The 17,206-nt window shown below is 51.1% G+C and overlaps 1 protein-coding gene and 1 pseudogene across 2 annotated transcripts in view; one reads left to right on the plus strand and one right to left on the minus strand.

Moving 5' to 3' along the window:
* The window catches only part of VWF (von Willebrand factor), a 173,693-nt gene that overhangs the window by 80,197 nt on the left and 76,290 nt on the right, over positions 1-17,206 (plus strand). For both annotated transcript variants that reach the window (XM_017546163.1, XM_017546164.1), the window contains exons 17-21: positions 1,021-1,115; positions 3,795-3,955; positions 12,020-12,123; positions 13,922-14,060; positions 16,722-16,856. In XM_017546163.1, coding sequence (XP_017401652.1) covers positions 1,021-1,115; positions 3,795-3,955; positions 12,020-12,123; positions 13,922-14,060; positions 16,722-16,856 — 634 coding nt within the window. The remainder of the gene's footprint in view (positions 1-1,020; positions 1,116-3,794; positions 3,956-12,019; positions 12,124-13,921; positions 14,061-16,721; positions 16,857-17,206) is intronic.
* LOC108316351 lies at positions 6,885-7,491 on the minus strand (annotated as a pseudogene).

A 17,206-nucleotide genomic window follows, 5' to 3' on the forward strand; every position in this document is an offset into this window, starting at 1 on the left:
CTACTAAAAATACAAAAAATTAGCTGGGCATGGTGGCGCGTGCCTGTAATCCCAGCTACTCAGGAGGCTGAGGCAGGAGAATTGCCTGAACCCAGGAGGCGGAGGTTGCGGTGAGCCGAGATCGCGCCATTGTACTCCAGCCTGGGTAACATGAGTGAAACTCTGTCTCAAAAAAAAAAACAAAAAAAAAACATAGTCAGCCAGGAGTCTTTTGCATAGGCCAGGCGAGAGATGCTAGTGTCTTGTCTCATGACAGTGGAGATGAAGTGGATATGAATTTCAGTGACATACAGGACACCAAGTCCAAGGGTGTGGTGGTGGATCAGATACAGAGGGTGAGGGAGAATACAGTGGCAGGGGTGACCCTGGGCTTCCGGTTGTGGGGCTAGTTGGATGGCGTCACCACCATTCAGTGAATCCGCCCTGGAAGAGGATCGGCTTTGGTGGGGGATTGTGTTTAGTGTTGGATGTACCGAGTTTGAAATGTTTTTGAGACTTACTGCGTTAGTGAGACCATGTAGGCATTTGAGTATGTGCGTCTGGGGTTCAAAGGCGCAGTCCGAGCTGCTGGTGGAGGTTTGTGAGTCACGTCTGTGATTAGAGCTGGGGGTGTGGAAGGCAGCAGAACGTGAGAAGAGGAGTGAGCCTAGGACGGAGCCTGGGGAAGGCCGATATTTCAAGGCCAAGCAGTGGGGGCGCGTGAAAGCTGAGGCCGAGAAGGAGGAAGCAGGGAAGTGGGAGGGAAGCCTGCAGAGATAAACATTTCTTTTTCTAGAAGACTGGCGTGTTCAACAGTGATGAATAATGTTGAATGGGATCAATGAAAAAAATCACTGAACAAAATCCCATGCGGTTTAGTGACATGGGGATCACTCACTGGTGATGTTAGCGAGCTGCGCTTCAGGAGGGGTTCTGGGACTGGGACCTGGTTGGAAGGGGCAGGGAGCAGGAGGTGAGGATGTGGCAGCGGCGAGTGTAGACCAGTCTCGTGAAGCTGGGCTGTGATTTTCCTCTCTGCAGCTACTGTGAGGATGGCTTCATGCACTGTACCATGAGTGAAGTCCCTGGAAGCCTGCTGCCCGACGCTGTCCTCAGCAGTCCCCTGACTCACCGCAGTGAGTACTGTGCCCCTGGAGGGTCCTTTGGACTCCATCCTGCCCACATACCTCACATGTGGAATGGGGGAGAGCTGGGTGGCACCATCTGATGTGTGTGTGCATTCAGGCACGGCTCTGGCTCCGACCAGGATCACTGCAATTTCTGGGTTTGTGTGAGGGACCTTCCGGCCAAGACGTGTCTTTGCATATGTAAATCCAAATCATTGAGGCAAGAAGCATTTTGTTTTGTGTAGGGGGAAAGACTTCTGTGTAAGCAGATGGATCCTGTGAGACCTCTAGTTTGCCCATGGTGACCTTAACCCAGTGAATAGCTGTGAGTGAGCTGGTCGCCTTGACTGTCATGACAGTCACCCTTCTTTTATGGCCTCTTGTTTCCTGTGGACTTGCTGATGAAGACAGCTTTTTCCTTAGAAAGCTCTTGGATGGATTTGAAAGAGAAAAAGAGAAGGGTTGGGTCTGTTGCTTTCCATTCGAAGGTCCTGGTGGCTGCTGTACTGCCTTTTTTTTTTTTTTTCCCAAGAGTCTCGCTCTGTCACCCAGGCTGGAGTGGAGTGGTGCTGTCTTGGTTCACTGCAACCCTCCTGGGTTCAAGCGATTCTCGTGTTTCAGCCTCCCAAGTAGCTGGAATTACAGGCACATGTCACCACACCTGGATAATTTTTTTATTTTTTTATTTTTACTAGAGACAGGGTTTGGCCATGTTGGCCAGGCTGGTCTCCAACTCCTGACCTCAAGTGACCTGCGTGCCTCAGCCTCCCAAAGTGCTAGGATTACAGGCATGAACCACCACGTCTGGACCTGCTGTACTGTTTAAGGACCAGGCACAGCAGGGAGAAGGTGCTGACCTGGTACTGGGGATTTCACGTTCACATTTGTGGATCACATGGGCCTTATTTGCTTCCAGAAGGCTCATCCTTGCTTAGAAAGGACTCTTCCAGTGGGAGAGAGATAAATGTCTGTCTTCAACCTCCAGCCTGGCTGCTTCTCTCTCTGCCTCTCACGTTCCATAAGGTTCCTTCTGTTCAAGGGACCCAGTTCTGTGCCATGCTGCTTGCTTGCCCCGTGTGAGAGGTCAGGCTCCTGGCATGACTGACTGGGGAGCCTCGATTTGGGCAAGATCCTGAGGGTGTGGGTGGCTCAAAAGTTGAGACCAGAACTTGTGACCTCGAGGTCACTCCATCCTTCTGCGTCTCCCTTTCTCTCCCTCTCAGAGCATTTCCCCCCGACCCTCTCTCTCTGTTGCGTTCTGCCTCTCAGACCTCCCTTCAGTGCTGCTCAGAATCTTCTACTCTGGTCACTGGAAAATGTAGTATTTTTCAAAGTCAGGAAACTCCCTGAGATTCTGTGCAGATTGGGAGAGGCCATTTAGCCTCTTGGAGTTTCAGTTTCCTAACAAAAGTTTCTGTACAAAAATAAGTCTAGAAATTTTGACTTTTTGCCCGCAGGAGCTAGTAGGGTTTACAAATGCTATTAAGTGCACCTGGGCTTTTAAAAGGAAGGTGCTGTATCGGTCATCAGCTGTCAGCATTACCCAGTCAGCCATTGATACCTGCTAATTTCCAGGAAACAGGATGTCAATGAGCAAAGCAGGCAGAAATCCCTGGCTCCATGGAGCGCATGTTCTAGTAGGCCCAGTGGCTTGGGGAGGACCGTGAACAAGTGAGATGTGCAGTGTATCAGATGGTGAGAAGAGCATATACAAGGCGTCAGAGGGAGGGGAGACCGGAGTGTCGGCATGGAGTGTTGCAAGTGTCGCAAATTCAAATGAAGTGGCAGGGCAGGGGCTGACGCTTCACTGGATATGGGCTCTGGGGTACATGTGCACGTCCTGCATCCTGCAGGATTGTTGCATAGGTACATGCATACCACAGTGGTTTGCTGGCTCCTTCCCCCACCCCGTTGCCTACATCAGGCATTTCTCCTGGTGTTATCCCTCCCCATCCTCCCTGCCCGCCCCACTGTTCCTCCCCTCTCCTCCCCTCCACCCCCCCCCCACTTACTCCCGTGAGTGTTGTTCCCTTCCCTGTGCCCAGGTATTCTCATTGTTCATCACCCACCTATGAGTGAAAACCTGCGGTGTTTGGTTTTCTGTTCTTGTGTCAGTTTATTGAGAATGATGGTTTCTAGGTTCATCCATGTCCCTACAAAGGACACAAACTCATTTTTTATGGCTGCATAGTATTCCGTGGTGTGTACGTGCCGCATTTACTTTGAAGTAAAGACCTCTTTTAAAGATTGTGGTCAAATGCCCTTTTCTCCCCACATTAGTTGTAACCATCTGGGAATGATTCTGTTGGGAAGCATTAAAACTCCTTTTTAGCCCCAAACTCAGGTCTTTTCAAGCCTGAGTCTGGAAATTTCTGCAATGCATCCTGATTTAATGTAACCTGCTACAGTGGGGTCAAGGGTGACGACAAGTGTGGGACATCAGATGAGAGCTGGGGTCAGAATAGGTGCCACCAGTGTGAGCCCGAGGTCAGAAGCCCAGGTGAGCAGATGAAGCTGCCCTCCCAGTCCCACATAGGGACTCCGGCTCAGGCAGCAGCAGGTCCCAGCGAGTGGGCGATTCTGAGTCTCCTGAATTAAGTGACAGCATCCAGGGGACCAAAGGACAGGGTGGAAGGTAGGTCCATTCTCTCCTTCACTAATCACCTCTTTGCTTTTCCTACCTTCAAGGCAAAAGGAGCCTATCCTGTCGGCCCCCCATGGTCAAGTTGGTGTGTCCCGCTGACAACCCGCGGGCTGAAGGGCTCGAGTGTGCCAAGACGTGCCAGAACTATGACCTGGAGTGCATGAGCACGGGCTGTGTCTCCGGCTGCCTCTGCCCCCCCGGCATGGTGAGTCACTAGGCACAGAGCTGGCGCCTGCCCTTCAGTTTCCTGTAGGCAGGGATGAGTGAGGGGCCTGTGGAGCCGGAGAGAGGAAGAAAGAGGGGCTAAAGAAGGATGGTAATGGAGGTGGTGCTGGTAATGGGGGCATGGAGGAGGGAGGCTCTTCTGTGGCAGAGTCCGCTGCCAAAGCCAGGGAGGGGGTGTTAGGAAAATGCCTGGGGCTGAGCCTCATGGGATCTGACAAAAACAGAATTCAGCTTACAGGAGTCATAGGAAGCAAAGAATATCCAGAAAATACCTGCAAGTAAAAACAAGCATTTCCACTCTGATTTTCCCAGGGGCTGCCTTCCATGCTGTGAAAATGGAGGGACACACATATATTTGCATATGATTGACATATATGTTTATAACTTTCTATTTCAAGAAAAGACATTGAGGTACCTGCTGTGTCACTAACAGGCCATGGGCCCAACAAGTCTCTTCCCCATCGAGAGCCTTGTTTTCCTCACCTGTAACATGAGTCGTGAGGTCTTTGCCAGCTCTTGACATTCCGTGACTCCGGTGCTGTGACTGAAAACAGGCATGGAGGCCACGCATCCAAGGCTATGCCGGTTTTCGACTCCGTGGGTCCCGCGTGGATCTGCTGCTGGTGGCGATGATCTGAGCATGCCTGCTCCTCCTACCCTCCCTCCCCAGTCTAATCTGAGGCCAGGATTGTATTACACAGATTATGCATACGTTATTCTTGTCACTCCGAAGGATGCAACTTCTGGATGTTTCTCTTTCAAATGCATCCTGTCTTCTTGTTTTCCCTGACCCCAATTCCTTATACCCAAAGTCAATGGTGAGGGGTTGGGGCAGGCCAGAATGGGAGAGGGTGGCTCTTGTGGAGGAGACTTACTGATGCCCAGGGCTCCGCTTGAGGGGCAGGGTCCTGGACTATGGGACCTGTCATATTCTGTAGAGGGAACGTGGACTAGTTACCAGTGTCTCTCAGGAAGGCTGGGATTGCAGCGTGTGAAGGACAGATGCTTTCTTTTCTATTTCCCCTTCAACTCTTCCTTCTCCCAAACAGAGAGACCAACACTCAGTAATTCTTCCCTCTTCTGCCTTAGCCTCTGAGGGCTTTGGAACTGTCTTTTCTGATGAGGAGAGCTAGGGGTTGGCCAGTGAGCACCTTTGAACCAGAAGGGTTGTTTGGTGCCTTTGCCCAAGGTGAGTATCACGAAGGGTCTCTAAGGTAGGGAAACTCAGACCTGGGTAGGAACAAAAAATAGGAGAGGGCAGGGGAATCTCCTCATTGCTCTTCTTATCCCTGGGGCCTCTTACGCAGTGTCTTAGAGCTTTGGTGTGGTGGAGGCATAGATCATTGTTTACCATACTCAGCAAAAAAAGGAACATCACTCAGAGGACTGTGTCAGCATTGGACATGCTTTGAAATGAACTTTTTTGTCATGAAGGAAAAAATACAGATAGCCTTAAATATTAATAACCACAATAATTGCATTACGATTCCAAATCCCAAGAGGAGAGTGAGACCTCAAATGCAGGGTGTGGCTGCCCCGTTAGGTGCTCTGTTGGCATTCCTGATGCATTGGGCATGCGTTCTGAGGACAGCACTTGGATACCTGTCACATGACGAGGTGCCTCGCACTCCCGCCACAGGGGATCATCAGCTCGCAAGTTCATATTGTAAGAGATTGGGTTATTTTCACAACTGCTTCATTAGGATGCCGGCGAATGTGCAAATTACTGAGGCCAGATTTGACAGAGCAGAGAAGTCCGTGAAATTTATTAAGTGTGCGCAGCATGCTGGCTGCAGCACGGGACATGTGTTCTTGGCTGTAACACAAAGAAAATGGGGCTGGGCCTGGAAACGCCCTGTTTGGGCCCATCTGATGGTGCCGACGTTACCCCCAGGGCGTTTCTCTGTCCAGCCTGTCCCATGTGAAGTGGCAGGGTTGTGGAATGTCACTAAGGGTTTGGGGAGGAGGCCATGGGCTCTGCATTCTTCTGAGGATTGGAAAGGGGAGGAGGGAAGTGTCTTTTTTCCTGGGGGCAGATCTGTGGAGAGCAGAAAGAGCACCGAGCAGGAATGGGGTGCAGAGGGCAGACCTGTCAGGCCAGGCTTCCCTGCTCTCCCACTCTGCGCTCTTGCACAGTCCTTCAGTCTTTACCGGACGCCCCGTTACCTCTTGTGTTATGTAGACACTTAATTCCTGTTCCACCTCTGTGATACATGGCTGTGAGCCCCAAGATGTGTGTGAAAGCACTTGAAAGCCAGAGAGTGCTACAGAATTGTAGGAATAGCTCGAATTGTTTTTGTAACTATCCAGGGCTGTCTCAGAGGCTGCACCCATTGGTTCTTCCTGCTGTCCATCCAAAAGACCCGTGAAGGATGCTTTTTCTTAGATTTCCAATCGGCTGTGGACCCATGCTTTTGTAAATACAATAAAAATGAAACAGAAAGCAATGACAAAAAATAATATGATCCCACCCAATTAAAAAATATTTTCTTCTTTTAAAATATTTTTTTTTGAGACGGAGTTTAGCTCTGTCACACAGGCTGAAGTGCAGCAGCTCCATCTTGGCTCACTGCAACCTCTGCTCCCCGGTTCAAGCCGTTCTCCTGCGTCAGCCTCCTGCGTAGGAACTACAGGGGTGCGCCACCATGCCCAGAAAATTTTTGTATTTTTAGTAGAGATGGGGTTTCACCATGTTGGCCAGGCTGATCTTGAACTCCTGACCTCAGGTGATCCACCTGCCTCAGCCTCCCAAAGTGCTGGGATTACAGGCATGAGCCACAGTGCTCAACCGTGAGTGGTAGTTTAATGATCACTATTACAGTAATTTCATGGTGGAAAACTGTGAATCCTGCTATGAACAGAGGTGCTGCTGGGAATTAGCACACACCGGAGCAACTTTTTTTTTCCCCCTTCATGTTTATTTGTACAAATAGCACAGGAGGACCCCAGCCCCATGCAGATGGCAGCCCCGGGGGGTCGCACCAGTCCTTCTGTCCTCACATTGGCAGACAGAGATATCTACTCTGAAGCCTTTGTAGGGGCCTGGGCACCTTTGGGAGCCTGAGCTGGAACTGAAGCTGGAGGTGCAGCCTGGGCCTTGTTTTGATCCTTGGACTTGGCCCTGACTTTTGGCCGGCAGAGCCTGAGCCCCTTGGCAATGCGTGCACGAGCACGCTCCCCAAGCTTGGGGTGGGCCATGTAGGCAAGTCGATCGAGCTTGCGGCTGACACCCTCTTTGGGATCTTGGGCTTAACCTCCTTGGGCTTTACGAGAGCCTTGATGGCCTTGGCACGTGCACTCATGGCCTTGGCATTGTTGGCCTGCATCTTCTTTAGGCCCTTCTTGTTGTGCTTCTTGGCAAAGCGCATGTTCCTCAGGAACTTGGGGTCCACCCCCTCAAGAGATTCGTATCTTTGTGATCGGGGTTTCTCGATACCATTTCTGTGCCATTTTCGGGACTGGTTGTGTGTTGTGTGGTTCTTGGACTTGGCCATGTCTGCACCTAAGCCGCGGTTCTGGAGCAACTTTTTAGATCCCAGTGTTCACTTTCTGAGACCCACTGGGTCGATAAAATGAGGAGGTTGTGCTAGAAGAACTTCCAAGCAGTTTAGAAATTCCTGGAGTGATGCTTGCCTGAAGCGTCTGTCCCTTTAAGTTAGAATAGTACCTGCTCCCACCACTAGGTGACAGCAAAGCACAACCCACTGCCCTGCTGCCCCTTCCAGAGTCCGACCACAGTGGTAATTCCAGGACCATCACAGCGGGCGGAGGAGAAACCCTGAGCTGGGTCAAGGCTTCATAGTTGTATAGCGGAAATTCTGGTCTCCTGATCAGGGCTCCTCCAGCCTGAAACACTGAAGGCTCTGGTGGAAATGTCCCACTGTCGGGGAGATGCTAACTTACCCGTTGAAACCTAGCCGTTACGTCTCCCAGACTGGCACCCGGGTCTGCCAGTATTAGGGGCCTCTTGGCAGTGAGAAGTGTGTTTATGTTCCTGATCCCAGGATGTCCAGTTTCCTCACTGGCCCCATATGAAGACGAAACAGTTGGGCACCACTTTTTTCTTTTTGAGATGGAGTCTTGCTCTGTCACCCAGGCTGGAGTGCAGTGCCATGGTAACTCCAGGACCATCACAGAGGGCCGAGGAGAAGAAACCGTTAGGCCCAATTGCAACCTCCGCCTTCTGGGTTCAAGCAATTCTCCTGCCTCAGCCTTCTGAGCAGCTGGGACTATAGGCACGTGCCACTATGCCCAGCTAATTTTTGTATTTTTACTAGAGACAGGGCTTCACCATGTTGGTTGAACCAGGCTGGTCTCGAACTCCTGACCTCGTGATCCACCAGCCTCAGCCTCCCAAAGTCCTGGGATTACAGGCATGAGCCACCACACCCTACCAGGCACCGCTTCTTAAAGTTCAGAGCTTGGGTTCAGCGGTACACCCAGAGGTGCCTCACATGGGGGCAGTGCACATTTTAAAAGGTCCAAGGAAGAGCTTGTGTCAGAAATATCTCCTACGTGCTCCACAATTTGTCACTCAGTCAGGCTTACTGAAATATAATAAGCAAAAAATTCATTTTGGTTAACAAGCGAGAGGCTTAAAAAAAGCGGAACTTTATAAGTCCTCCTAGGAAGAGTCCCCGCGCTGAGCACGAGTTCTTTCCTCAGATTGCTCTCCTCCTAGCAGACTTCTGGCTGAATTCAGCTGTTTTGGCCTGAAAGTACTCATGCGGTAGGAGAATCAGTGAGTGGCAGTTGGAAGGTAAAAAAGATTTTGGGGAGCGGGTCACGATGGTGTTTATGTGTGGGGAGTTCAGGGACAATGGAGCCTTTTCAGAAAAGGTAACAAAAACCATTTTTTTCCTACTTTATAATTTTTCTTGGACTGACCAGCATGTAGGACCATGTTCTCAGCTCAAGCCCCTTCTGACTGAAGATGTCATGAGGTGATGAATGATGTGATGAGTATTTCTGCCATGCTTTCTTCTGAAGTTTTCAAGGGACATTCATAGACTTTATCTTAGTAGCCTTCTGATGCCCCAAAGGGATTAACACTAAGCAGAGATGGTCCTCTTCATGTTAATTGTGAGGTTTGAGTGACTTGCCACAAAATTCGGTCAGGGACTGCTGCACTGGCCTGCCCCGCTTCTCTGCACAGCTCCTCTCTGGGTTCCTTCCATCCCCCGAATCACCCCTTTATTTCTACGCCTTTCTACCTCGATGAATTTCCACCTCCCTGAATGTCTGTAAGGCTTTGGGATTCTCTGGGTGTTTTTAGCTGGACTGTTGTCACCTGCTGTTCTCGCCCAAGTCAGGAGCCTCACGCTGTGGCCCGAAACCCCTTTCCTCTCCTTTAAGGCTGTGTTTGGCTCCTCTCCAGCTCTCTTATGGACCTAACTCACACCACTGTGGCTTTCATAGCAGGTCTCATTTAATATCAAGGTCCTATTTTGATATTGCTGTCCATGAATTAATAATCTCGTCTTGCTAACATGAGTCAGGGTAGAGAGCAGCCAGGTGGTTTGCAGTGGGTGCTCAGAAGGAGGAGGAGGTGGCCGGCCGCGGTGGCTCATGCCTGTAATCCCAGCACTTTGGGAGACCGAGGTGGGCAGATTATGAGGTCAAGGGATCGAGACCAACCTGGCCAACATGATGAAACTCCATCTCTGCTAAAAATACAAAAATTAGCTGGGTGCAGTGGCGTGTGCCTGTAGTACCTACTCGGGAGGCTGAGGCAGGAGAATCACTTGAATTTGGAGGTGGAGATTGCAGTGAGCCGAGATTGTTCCACTGCACTCTAGCCTGGTGACAGAGTGAGACTCTGTATCAAAAAAAAAAAAAAAAAAAAAGATGGGGAGGAGGTGGCGGCTGCAGTCATGAGTCATGGCGTTGTTATCTCACGGCCGAGCTGGGACTTGAGTGTTCTGTCTGCTGGAGTTGGGCTGGGCTTCTACAGACCCACACCTGGGTGAGAGGAGGGACTCCCTGGGCCGTGGATGCATGGTGGGTTGGCCCATGGGTTGAATAGCATGGCGATAGGTAAAACCATGCAGCATGCAGACCGAGAGGCCTGGGAGCCCCCAACCCGCCTGCCCGAGGGTGAGGGGCAACACATGTGCTGCTGAGGTGAGGTGAGCCTGGCTCTGTTCGCTGGAGTCCATCCCTGCATCCCTTCTGCCCCACATGATGTTTGCTGCAAGGAGGCTTATCTGGTTTCCGTGGACTCTAAGATCCCATGCCTCAGTCATTCTTATAGCAGCCACTAGGTGGCAGGCCTCAGGCTTAAGTCAGAGCGAACACAGGTGGGGGTGATGTGGAAATGCACCCTAATTGTGACAGAGGCTTTGAAGGCTCTGCCAGAGAGAGGCTTTTCAGCCCCTTCCAGCTCCTACCAAGGTACCATCTTTCCTCCTGGGTGCCTAAGGTCATTCTCTCCCAAGAACAGTGGTTCTGGGAGGGACGAGCTACCAAGAGTGGATCCACCTGCTGCTGCTTCTCTGCACTGTCATTCTGCCCCATCAGCTGGGCTTCCGCGGATGCAGGAACACCTCCTGAGGTTTGGTGAAGGCGGCCTTAAGTAGTGGAGTATTCTTCCTACTCCCCCTACACCTCCACCCCCCACACACAATGCTCACACACTCTCACATATGATTCTAGCCTGGGTCGTTGAAAGCCCTTTGTTCAGCTGAAGATTGCTCAGTTCCTAGGGACTTGTCTAGTTCCAGGCCTGGGAGCTCAGGCTTGTCTGGGGAGTGACTGGGTCTTGTGGAGCTGGAGCTGTCCAGACCAGGAGCTTCTCGCCCTGCAGGTAGCTCTGGGGCCAAGGTGCCACAGTCCTTCACTTGGGGGTGACCCAGGCCTTTTGAGAGCCCCCAAGCCTAGGCCACGCCAGGGCAGGCATCCACGGCTGCCCCCTGCAGTCGGGACAGAAGCATGTCTGCATGTGGAGCTCAGAGTGGGTTTGGCTGGCTCTTCCTGAGCCCACTGGTGTCGGTGGTTCTTAGTTCTTTTTTTCCCCAGCCGCAATAGACCTGAGGAGTACAGCAGGCTCACATAAGTAGTTTCCCAAGGGGTGAGGACAGGGAAGTAGAGTTTAGCCCGTGGAGAGTGAATCAGAATCCTGGAGACTGGGCCGGAGGGGGCCTGTGGCTTGGACCAGCCCCCAGACTCTAATTTTGATTTGTTCCTACCTATGCCCAGCATTCAGCCCTCACCTCCAGAGTATTAAGTACATATTAATTTTATTCAATATAGCATACATTTTCTTTAATTATAAACATAATACATGCTCATTGAAGAACATTTGGAAAAAAATTTTAAAACTGAAAAAGAAAATAAAATCCTCCCACTGCCCTATCCCAGCTCACCACCTGGAGGTAAATTCTATATTTCCTTCTAGTCTTTTGTGAAATATATATAAATTTGGAACCATATGTACATACAGTTTTTCTTCCTACTCTAAAAATTAACAGCATAAGTATTTCTCATTTAAGATTCTTAAACCATTTAAGATTCTTCCAAAGGGCCATTGTCATAGTGCCACAGGATACTAGGGCCTGGTAATTCCTTAATGGATTTGGTCATTTTTCTATTAATTGTTTCCAATGTTTTTACAATGATAAATAATTCTCCAGTAATCTTTGTCCATAATTCTGTTTCCCCTGGAGAAATCCATTACTTGGGATGTCTGGGTGGAAGAATATGTGCATTTCAAGGCCTCTGGACGTGATGTTTTGGAGTACCATGGCGGAAGTGTCCAGGCTACAGTGCCCCAGCAGGGCACGAGAGGGCAGAGGGCCATCATTAGTTGATGGGCAGGAGCCATGTAGATGGGAACCCATGTTTGCCAAGCCCCAGCCTGGGCATGCGCTCCCTGGCGTGGCCTGTGGTGGAAACTGTCCCCCGGCTCAGCCCTGGTCCCAGTGCCGGTCCCATTGCTGGGCTTACCCGTAGGCTCAAGTCTCAGACAACCCTTCCTGGAGAGGGCTGGAGGAGGGCTTTAGATTGGTCATGGTGGCCTAAAGACTTTTGGATTCATTTCCCTTAGGTTCGGCATGAAAACAGATGTGTGGCCCTGGAAAGGTGTCCCTGCTTCCATCAGGGCAAGGAGTACGCCCCCGGAGAAACAGTGAAGATTGACTGCAACACCTGGTGAGGCTCTGTGAGGGCTGCCCGGGGACCCAGGCCCTGTGGGGGAATCGAGGGCACATGCGGCCACAGGACCTTCTGCACTTGCCTCCAGCCCCCTGTGGGAACTTGGTTACTCTCGGCCTTTCCCCTGTGCCTGTGTTTCTCCATCTGTAAAATAGGGAGAATCTTTCTCATCACCTGCGCCCATCCTGCACAGACACTGTTCAACAGGTTAGAACAGTATCCCTTAGCAGAAATACTTGGGGCCAGCATTGTTTTGGATTTTGGATTATTTTGGATTTTGAAATATTTGCATATACATAATGAGGTGTCTTGGGGATGGGACCCGAGTCTGAACATGACATTTATTTATGGTTCATAAATACCTTATGCACATAGCCTGAGGGCAATTTTATACAATTTTTTTTTGAGATGGACTCTGGCTCTGTTACCCAGGCTGGAGTACAGTGGAGTGATCTCAGCTCACTGCAACCTCGACGTCCCTGGTTCAAGCAATTCCCCTGCCTCAGCCTCCCGAGTAGCTGGAATTATAGGCATGTGCCACCATGTCCGGCTAATTTTTTTGTATTTTTTTAGTATAGACAAGGTTTCACCATGTTGGCCAGACTGGTCTCGAACTCATGACCTCAGGTAATCCACCTGTCTTGGCCTCCCAAAGTGCTGGGATTATAGGTGTGAGCCACCGTGCCCGACCTACACAATATTTTTAATATTTGTGCATGAAACCAAGTTTGTGTACAACCATCAGTAAGTAAAGGTGTCACCCTCTCAGCCACCCATGTGGTGTCATGTTGGTGCTCAAAACTTAGGGTTTCAGAACATGTTGGACTTCAGATTTTTGGATTAGGAGTGCTAAACTTGTTCTTCTGTTCAGGGAGATGGGCCCCGGGGAAGACAGGAACCTTGCCATTTGTGGCCAGGCTGCCAGTGGGCACGGGGTCTGGAGGGTCCTTTCCATGCAGGCCTTACACTGCCCATGAGCACATTGTGAGTGTGCCTGCAATGGTGTGCTTTGAGGCCAGGGTGGCTGGTTGCCTTCTCCCTTCTCCTTGGCCGTCCTACATGTAACCCCTCGCCCTGTTCACTCACCCTGCCTTTGGCTTTGTGGCTGTGCACAGCCTTGGAAAGAGGCCCACTGGACAGAGGCAGAGAGGGCTGTCCCTTGTGCTTGAGGTCTGAGCTTACCACCTCTGATGCACAAGGGGGCTTCTTGATGTCAGCTCTGGTTCCAGGTGGTAGCAGGGTGGGACACGGAGCAATGGGCAGATCACCCTAGATTTTAGCATGTAGCTATGAACATGTTTCCATGTAGTTGTGCACATAGTACTGCTCCTGGCAGAAGTGCATGCTTCATCACTCTTTTCCAGACTCTGGGCGTTCCTGCTGTTTTGTCTGGTTTTTCCCATTAGCCTCAAGATTTCCACCTCAGTGTGTCTGTTTTACGGAGACCTGTGGCCAATCTCAGGTAGATGTGGCTTCCAGGGTGAGGCTGAGCGAATTTATATAGAAGGCCTAAAGAGCATCTAAGCCTTCTCCCTGGCTGCCTGGCTCACTGTGGACAACCCCTTCCCTTCTTTGCCTCAGTATCCCCCCTGTAGGGAGAGCAGGTAGGCTACCCTCTCTCCTTGCTGTGCCCCGTGCTGGCCACTCCAGGCTGCAGATCCTCAAGATCCTGGGGCTTCCTGGAGGGTTGGGAGGCACCCGGAGTGTTCTGTGTTACTTTATTGTCTCCGTTGCCTAGATGGGCCCCTCAAACCCAAGGTGCCCAACTTGTCATATCTGCCATGACTGCTCCTAGCGTCTGTCGGGACCGGAAGTGGAACTGCACAGGCCACGTGTGTGATGCCACATGCTCCACGATTGGCATGGCCCACTACCTCACCTTCGACGGGCTCAAATACATGTTCCCTGGGGAGTGCCAGTACGTTCTGGTGCAGGTGAGAGGTGGGGACATGGGGAGAGGGTGTGTCTCTCTCTAGGAGGGGCGGGAGGTGTGGCTTTCCACCTCCTCCTTGTGGGTCTGTCTGCAGAAAGAACTCTGGGGTCTGGGCTCTATTGGACTATTTTCCAGTCCTTCACAGAAGTCCTGAAGTGATATGGGACTTGAAACTCAAAATCGTCCATTTTCCTTCTGCTCACCTGGAGACTTATAAAACAAGACAGATACTTGCTTGTTGATGAGGCTTGGAGTGGGGGAAGGGCTACCGGCAGGTGACATCGGCGTGGATGTGGAATTAGAAAAAGGTGTCTGTTCCTTCTGCAGACACAGACTCAGTCTGGGTGCATAGCTCAGGGAGTGGGTTGGGCTGGGATCTCAGTCCCAGTCCCCTCCCTGCCAGCACCCTCTGCAGTGCACAGTCTGCAGGTGGCAGGTGTTGTGCGGTGGCCCTGGACAGGGGTTGGTTAAAATGTCCCCTGGAGTTTGCATCCCACAGTATGGCTCTGTGGGATTCTCTGCCATTTTAATTTCTAACCTGGTACAATTCAGAATGGGAGGAGTGGGAGGATGGGACACAGGAAAGTCATCCTGCCCAGCAGATGAGACACATCCCAGGAATCCTCAGCCACCGGTGAGTGCAGCAGCAACCCCACCGCCTCCCACTCCCCACTGTGTGGATTCTTGTAAGTTTCTCTTGCTGATTGACATCAAATATGTAGGCAAGGAAGTAAGAGTGCTTTTCTCACCAGAGCCGAGGCACTGATTTTGTGAAGCTTTAAACAAACATGGTCCCTCTGTCTCCATTCCCAGGAGGAGGGGGTGGGTGGGGGCTTGGCATGGTCTGAATGGAAGACCACAAACCCATAGGAGCCCCAGCCCCAGAGGCTGAGTTGCAGGAGCTGGTGAGTCAGGTAGCATGGGTGACTGTGGACCCATGTAGAGCGTTCTGGGGATGGGGCGGAGCCAGCAGCAGCCTCTGCAGTCCCCACCTCACACCCAGGCTGGCCCAGAGAGGCAGGCAGTGTGCTGGGGACACGGGGCATGCAGACCAGGCAAGGGACCTGTGAGCTGGTGGTATGCACCTGCCAGAGCTTTCCCACAGATTCCATGTGGAAGTCTCCCAGCCTCAGCTGCAAATGATGAGGCAGCGTCAGCTTTGCAGAACAACTACCCAGCCAATTTCAAATCTGAACATCCAGGAAAAAACAATTAATTCAGTGCAATGAGGACCAGCCGGTCAGCATCTATCACTCCCAGCCCTCCCCGGCCCAGGCTAGCTTTCCCAAGTGGACCAGTTTGAAAGACTCCCCTCCAAACGGTGCCCTGTGTGCGCGGCTTCCTTCCTTTCCCCCAGCTGGTTCTGTTGTCTTCTGATGTGGTGTTCTGGGGCCCCTCCTGCTTCTGCCATCCTCCTTTGGGGAGTATCAGGACCTAAGTCCCTCTCTTTCAGAAATCTCAGTTGATGATAAGAGCAGATAAAGCACTCACACCCTTGTTCCCTCTTTTAACATTCGCCATCCATCAACCTAACACAAAGCCGTTTAACCTAACAATCTTGTTAAGTTGAATGGAATCTTACAGAGGTGCAGATTGTGTGTGTTGTATGGACATATGTATGTATGTGTGTGTGCGTGTGTGTATGCATGAGCATGTGTGTGAGTGTATGTGTGTATGAGTACATGGGTGTATGTGTGTGTGTATGTGTATATGGGTGTATGTATGTGCATGTGTGAGTGTATGTGTCGTGAGTATGGGTGTGTGTGTGTGTGTGTGCATATGTGAGTGTGTTGTGAGTATGGGTGTGTGTGTGTGTGCATATGTGAGTGTATGTGTGTATGACTACATGGGTGTGTGTGTTTGTGTGTATGAGTGTATGTATGTGTATGTGTGTGAGTGTGTGTGCACATATAGGTGTGTGTGTATGTGTGTGCGTGTCCGAAAGGTAAGTGGTTTGTTTAGCGTTACCAATAGGTGGCAGAATCAAGATTCATACCTGTTTTTCTAAGTTGAACATTTTATCTTTCTTCCCATCATACCACAATAATAACCACCACGAAGGTGTTTGCTAGGAGGTATTTGCCAGGACCGTGTCCCCTTTTGCTTAATTTTCTGTGCAATTGACCAACAAGGACCAGCGCTCCCTTACCCTCTCTGCTCATCTCAAGCTGGTAGCTCAGGACCCGTGGAGCTGTGTCAAACCATCTTTGGTTCCATTTCTGGGCCCGCGGTTCAGAGGGATTCAACCAGAATTTAAAGCCACAAAATGCCTTGTGGTCAAACTGTCCCAGTTACCTGGGTGGGACTCTAGGCATGGGCTCCAGTGGGACGCAAATGGGCTCTAGGCAGGGCCTTTAAGCCTGATGCATCCATTAAAGCAGGCCACATGTCACCTCCCTCCCTCCCCCTCCTTCCCCACCCCCACCCCACTCGCTGCAGGCACCTGGCTCATCTGTCGTGAGTGAGGTTGACACACCTGGTCATTCACCTGGGCATATCCCCCGCCCCCCCGGGCACAGACAGAGTCACATACACACACCCACGGACATGGCAACATCCTGCAACACATATTCAGAGGCCTGCCATGAAGAGATGCCAATCTTCTGGTCTGGTGAGGGCCAGTGGGGATAATGGTCCTCTCCTGGCACACCTCTTTCCCCAGGATTACTGCGGCAGCAACCCTGGGACCTTTCGGATCCTGGTGGGGAACGAGGGATGCAGCCACCCCTCGGTGAAATGCAAGAAACGGGTCACCATCCTGGTGGAGGGGGGAGAGATCGAGCTGTTCGACGGGGAGGTAAGTGCAGCCTCCTCTACTCCACCCTCACCTCCCGCCTTGTGCATCTGTCACTTTCTAGAAACATTTTCCAGGCGTTCCTTTAAAACTTGCGTGAATGGAATAATGCAAAGCCACGAAAGAGGATGAGGTAGAGCTATTGCATCTGACTGTGACGTATTATTTTATGAGAAAAACAAGTGGCAGAACAATAGTGATGACACAACCCCATTTTAGCGACAGTGAAGAGTGTGTGAGAAGGATGTGTGTGTGTGTCTGCACAAACATGGGAAGAACCAATGCTCACCTCTGGAGTGGGGTGGGAACGGGCGGGTAGCGTGTGCGTGTGTGTGTGTGTGTGCGTGTGTGTG

Source organism: Cebus imitator, unplaced genomic scaffold, assembly GCF_001604975.1.
Source record: "Cebus imitator isolate Cc_AM_T3 unplaced genomic scaffold, Cebus_imitator-1.0 Scaffold187, whole genome shotgun sequence".
Taxonomy (NCBI): domain Eukaryota; kingdom Metazoa; phylum Chordata; class Mammalia; order Primates; family Cebidae; genus Cebus; species Cebus imitator.